General features: G+C 43.4%; 1 protein-coding gene across 1 annotated transcript; it reads right to left on the bottom strand.

The window, feature by feature from the left end:
• Positions 1-801: 801 nt before the first annotated feature.
• Positions 802-3,292, bottom strand: LOC147451233 (uncharacterized). Its single transcript, XM_086520589.1, has 2 exons — positions 3,227-3,292; positions 802-2,990 (listed from the first exon to the last, which is right to left on the bottom strand). The coding sequence occupies exons 1-2, from the start codon at positions 3,290-3,292 to the stop codon at positions 2,289-2,291; spliced, it is 768 nt and encodes a 255-aa protein (XP_086376715.1). The 3' UTR covers positions 802-2,288.
• Between the last annotated feature and the right edge of the window lie 2,798 nt (positions 3,293-6,090).

Genomic DNA, 6,090 nt, shown 5'->3' with positions numbered 1-6,090 from the left:
TGGATGGACAGACAAACCCCAAAATGAAAGTAGTGGGTCCTATTTATGGGTGTCTGTATTGGGCTTCGACACACTTACCAAGCGGTAATTATATTGTGTATTGGCACTTCCAGAGAACCGATTTTCACTATCTACTACAGGGCCTCAAACTAGTGCTACGAAAGCTGCCCCAAGGAGTGCCTCAAAACAATGGTGCCAATCACTACCAAAAGGCCTTGCTCCCAATGTTTTAAAACACTACTCAAAAACTACGACACACTAAGGTAGAGGGATTTCCTCCTTTGATAAGCACAACTTCTCTCCCACCTAGCTTTGATACCATGACAAAGTCAACGATGTGAAAGTGTGGAGCAATGGGAGAAAATGCACACGAGAGAGAGAGAGAGAGAGAGAGAGAGAGAGAGAGAGAGAGTTACTGAACCAACCAACTGAGCAATGAATTAATGATTGAGTACAATGGGGGCCAAGAACAAATTGCCCCTACCCAAGAACATGTCAAATAAGTAGAATTAATACTTAAAGACAACAACTAATTAAGTAAAAACAAGGCCGTCACTAACTTGCCAGCGGTGGCACTGCTAGAGAGAGAGAGAGAGAGAGAGAGAGAGAGAGAGAGAGAGAACTGTTTACACACACTCCAAGAAAGAGAGAGAGAGAGAGAGAGAGAGAGAGAGAGCTGTAGCAGCATACCTTGCATTCCTTGCTCTCGTTACCTTGATTATCTAAGATTGATTTGGAGAAAGGAGGAAGGAGAAAAGTGCCACTTGGCACAATATGATTGGTTTGAAAAATGGAACGGAATCTTAAAGCCCAAAAAAAACCAGATGGTTGCGTCGTAGCGCGAGGCGCAGATTGTCCAACATAGGAGGAGCCACGATGAGAAGCTTACCTCGTGTAGACACCACAGGGACAGAAACACGAACAAGGAGAGGCTTCCCTAGATCAGGCAAAGGCACGAGCACAGAAAGAGCAAGGTAAGAGGGAGGAAAGCTGCTGCCGCTGGCTGGCCAAGAAGAGAAGATGGGCGCCTCAGTTGGATCTTCTCATGCCCAGCTTTCCACCACCTTTGGATGTGGTAGTCGAGCATGTTTTCTCATGGCTGTCTGTGCATGAGGTTTAAGTGACTCTATCATCCTTATGATAGCACAATGGATGTGTTGGCATACCATATGGCAGAAGATGCATGGAGCAATATGCAGGTACGTGTTGTTTGTAATGGAGACTTTGAACAAGACCAATTCAAGAGACCACTGTTTAGAGCTGCAGCAATGTAAATGCTTGTACTTGATCACTCTAGTTAGACAAATTTATGATCAATAAAATTATGGTTTTAGGTGTTTGTATGTCGCACGGGAATCATAGGAGGAGCCTTCTCTTATTCCATCAGGTGTATAATATGACCTTTGTATATGAGACAACAACATATTCGTCCCTATTATAATTGAGGGTAGCTCTCATGAGAGAATTCAAGAATCTGATGACACGTTGCTGCCTTCACAAGTAGCACAATCCAAGCTGGCTACTTCATATGCAGATTTCCATGTGGATGGATAAAAAACAACTCGACTTTGATAGGCTCTATCATCCCTACATGTTTTCCAGCTTTGGTGAGGTGTTGGGCAAAAAAAGGGTAACAAGCGCAAAATAAAGGCACCGGCATCGTGGCAATCAGGGTAGGTGAGCCTTGATGAAGGAGGGGCTCAGGATAAGAAGTGCTTTTGTGGGCTTTTGTGGTGCTTAATGAGGGAGTTTTGATGGCGCATCTGGGGATGAATGGTGTGATTTAATGAAAGTACAACAGGTACAAGCATTGCAATGGTGGTACTGTGGTAGTGCCATGCGATATGTAGACAACAATTCTATGTCGCAGCAGGTATGAGACATCGTCATGTCTTGAATGGGCTTCCAGAAATTAGGTTGTGAGAAACCTTCAGAGACACTACATTTCCGAACACATTGGGAAGGTTCTTTGGTAGGGTGCCATTGAGATGATTGAAGGATAAATCCACTGTCTGCAAGTTGCTTAAACCCAATACCAAATCAAGATTTGGGTCTTGTAGCAAATTGTATTCCAGATGTAAATGTTGTAAGTATAGAAGCCTTCCCAATTTGCTAGAAAGACGCCCAACAAGCTCATTGTATGACAGATCAACCTTACATAAAAGACTACAATTGGAGAGGGTGTCCCAAGGAATATTACCTGACAGCTGATTGTAGGGGAGTTTGAGTGTGACAAGCTCTTTGCAACTGCCAAGGGATTTTGGGATGATTCCATTGAGATTGTTCTTTCAAAGTCTCAAACTTTGAAGTTGAGCCAGCTTGCCAAGCTCTGTAGGGATGGAACCTGAGAGCTCATTCGAGCCAAGTTCGATAATTATAAGGCTTGTACAATTGCTCAAGTTGCGAGGGATGGCACCCATGAAGTTGTTGTGATGCAGATACAGCCTTGTAAGACTAGTTAAAGCTCCCAGCTCTTCAAGAATGCCACCTTTAAGCTGGTTCATATGCAAGTCTAGGAGTAAGAGATTCTTGCACATGCCCAAGCTAGATGGGATAGCTCCTACTAGCTTGTTTTGTCTGAGCAATAGCCTTTGTAGCTTTCCCAAAAGCCCGATCTCATCGAGAATGCGGCCTGAGAGCTGGTTTGAGTAAAGTTGCAGATCAACAAGGCTCGTGCAATTGCACAAGCTTGCCGGGATGGGACCTTTGAGGCTGTTGTTGTGGAGATACACAAGTTGCAGCATGGAGCAGCGAGAGAGCTCTATGGAAATGCCTCCCATGAGAAGGTTTGAGGAGAGATCGAGGGTGGACAAGAACGTGAGGTTTCCAAGATGCGGTGGTAGAGAGCCTGCCAACTCGGAGCTGGTCAGATTGATGCCGGTGATGTGGCATTGCCTAGAGACATAACTGCAGGTCACTCCTCTCCATGATGAGACGTTATTGCAAATGCTCTGCAAGCTACTCTCATTCCAAGCTCGAAGATCAAGCGCCTGTCATGCAACAGAATTTGCGAGGCGAGCCTTCAACTCCAGAAGAGCATACAATTCAGGAGAGGAAATGGTAGCTGCAGCGGATGTATTCCACATACTGGCAAAGATTAAAATCTGCAAAGATTAAGGGACAGAATTAGCTCAAGAGAAATGATTAATCAGAGTAAAAATGTAATAGCTAATTGGAATGGATCCTTCTCTTACACAATTGATGGTTTCATAGATCATAATTATACCTGACTCAAGAGTAGTAAGCAGTTAATGAGTAGAAGAAAGCCTGTAGCTGCTGTTGGTGTCTTCATAGTTACTGTTGTGATCGAAATAATCAGTGCAAAAAGCTTAGTCTCTTTAATCTGTTTACCTTGATTATCTAATACCAATTTCTAGAACGGAGCAAGAGGAGGCATGCCACTTGGCATCCGTTGATTTGAGGAAGTTAATTTTGGTGCGCAAAGTGAGTCAAACCTATACTTAGCCGGGAGAGAGAGAGAGAGAGAGAGAGAGTGCTACTTGGCCAGGAAGCATTGCGCTGTTTTCAGCAAATGCGAAGCGAGAGCCTCTCCCAGGACACAATCACCTACGCTCGCATCTTGCAGGCATGTACCTACGCATGCATCTTGCAGGCATGTGCCTCTACGCAAGATGCTGATATTGGGCACACAAATTCAGAGGCTGTTGAAAAGAGATTCCGTACTTAGCACTGCCTTTGTTGGCATGTATGCCAAATGTGGTGTACTACATAAAGCACAACAAATGCTTGAGGGGCTTCTTGTCATCTCTTCGAATTCCTTGATCGTGGCTAGGAAGCTCTGCGTTGTTTTCAGCAAACGAGAAGCAATTACCTATGCGTGCATCTTGAAGGCATGTAGCTCTACGCAAGATGCTGATGTGGGCTTGAAAATTCACTCTGATATTGTTAGATAGGGGTTGTTGCAAAAGAATGTCGTGCTTGGGAATGTTGTGGTTGATATGTATGCCAAATGTGGTGCACTTCAAAAAGCACAAAACGTGCTTGAGGAGCTTCTTGTCCGGAATGTCATCTCTTGGAGCGCATTGATTAGGGGATACGCGCAGGGCCAGAAAGCTATAGGCTGATTTCAGCGGATGCAAAGCAAGGACCTCTTTCCATATGCAATCACATATGCGTGCATCTTGAAGGCATGTGGCTCTGTGCAAGATGCTGATATGGATGGGTATAAAAATTCACGGATGTGGCTCTATGCAAGATGCTGTTATGTGCTTAAAAATTCACTCTAATATTGTTAATTAGGGGCTGTTGCAAAAAAATGTTGTGCTTGGCAATGCCTTGGTTGATATGTATGCCAAATGTGGTGCACTTCAAAAAGCACAAAACGTGCTAGAGGAGCTTCGTGTCTAGATTGTCGTCTCTTGGAGTGCATTGATTTTGAGATTCGTGCAAGAGAAGCAGGACAGAAAGCTCTAGGCTGTTTTCAACAGTTGCAAAGTGACGACCTCTCTCCAGATGCAATCACATATGAGTGCATCTTGAAGGCATGTGGCTCTACACAAGTTGCTGATATGGGCATAAAAAATCACACTAATATTGTTAGTCAGGGGCTGTTGAAAAAGATGTCGTGCTTGTCAATGCCTTGGTTGACATGTTTGCTAAATGTGGTGCACTTCAGAGAGCACAAAAAGTGCTTGAGGAGCTTCCTGTCTAGAGTGTGGACTCTTGGAAAGCACTACTTGCAAGATTTTCCCCACAAGGACAGGGCCAGAAAGCTCTAATCTGTTTTCAATAGATGCAAAGCGAGGACCTCTCTCCAGATGCAATCACCTATGCATGCATCTTGAAGGTATATGAATCTATGCAAGGTGTTGATATGGGCACAAAAATTCACAATTATATTGTTAGTCAGAAGCTCTTGAAAAAGATGTCATGCTTGGCACTGCCTTGGTCGATTTGTATGCCAAATGTGGTGGGCTTCACAAAGCAGAAAAAGTGCTTGAGAAGCTTCTTGTTTGGAATATCGTCTATTGGGATGGAGACGACCTGCAGTAGAAATTTGCAGCAATCAGGCAACTGCATTTTGAGAGAGAGCGTATATACTGTTTGAGTCATGGTGTATTTGGTGGCGGTAATCTTGCCTAGGAAACTCACTCGGTCTGCTGGTTGCAGGTTTGGCCATGGATGCCATAGATATCACAGAAACGATGACGCAAACCACATACTACTGGCAAGGTGGTGCAACAGCGTAAGGAAGGTTTAGGAGCCGATCCATCCAAGATTGTGCTTTGATGCAAATGACCAATACCAAAGGTACATTTATATTCCGTATTTCGATTTCGTTTAAGTTATCTCAAAAGCATCATGTGCACATTAAAGCAATGAATTTATATCAGTTTTATTGAAAACACTGTAGATGAAGGTGACAAGGACTGAAGAACTTATGCGATGTCTGACAAATAAACACATGGGGATTACACCACGGCATGGCAACCTAAGATGATACATGTTATCGGTAATGAGTTCTTCTTGGTGTAAATGCGGTATTTTTACCATAAGAGAGTCCCTCAAACACTTGAGGAGAAGCATAAGTCCCCCTTCAACACTGGAGGGGATAAAAGTGGCGGGGGAAAGGCACATTCCCTACGGTATTATTATAAATGTGGAGAACGGTGTCAACTCCACACCATACGTATGTATGGTTTTCTTTTTTTTGATGGGTGCAAGCATCCCAATGCACGAAATGCATTTTCTTTTCTTTCATCTTTAAAATTTACTATTTGCAAATTTTCTCCTCTACACATCCGTTGATGCCAAATTTCATTTGTCTTGCGAGGTCGTAGAGCTTTTGGTAAAAGCTTCGAGGAGATGCTACAAAACCTCCAAAATAAGAGACGATATAAGGTGAAAGGTACAACAGCGCTCGTTTTCTTTAATTCACACCATTTCCACAGTGCATCAATCAAGGCAAACTAGTTTCTCATTGCACTCCTTCTCTTTGCTCCGATGCTGTCGACTTTTTTCATTACAAGCATGGCTCCAAAGAAACACTAAAAAATAGCATCTTAAAATAGCTTCAAAAAGCCTAAAAATTGTGTACATCATTTCATAGGCACCACACCTATATCACTC

Source organism: Adiantum capillus-veneris, chromosome 9 (genome assembly GCF_014529385.1).
Source record: "Adiantum capillus-veneris isolate H3 chromosome 9, ASM1452938v2, whole genome shotgun sequence".
Classification (NCBI taxonomy): Eukaryota; Viridiplantae; Streptophyta; class Polypodiopsida; order Polypodiales; family Pteridaceae; genus Adiantum; species Adiantum capillus-veneris.
Note: the sequence above shows the minus strand (reverse complement) of the source record. Positions and strands in the feature narration are given on the sequence as shown.

Excerpts from the sequence above, each read along its gene's own strand:
- LOC147451233 (XM_086520589.1), bottom strand. The coding sequence starts at position 3,292 with ATGAAGACACCAACAGCAGCTACAGGCTTTCTTCTACTCATTAACTGC. Across the intron at positions 2,991-3,226 it reads GCTTACTACTCTTGAGTCAG|GCGCTTGATCTTCGAGCTTG; the intron begins GTATAATTATGA and ends GTTGCATGACAG.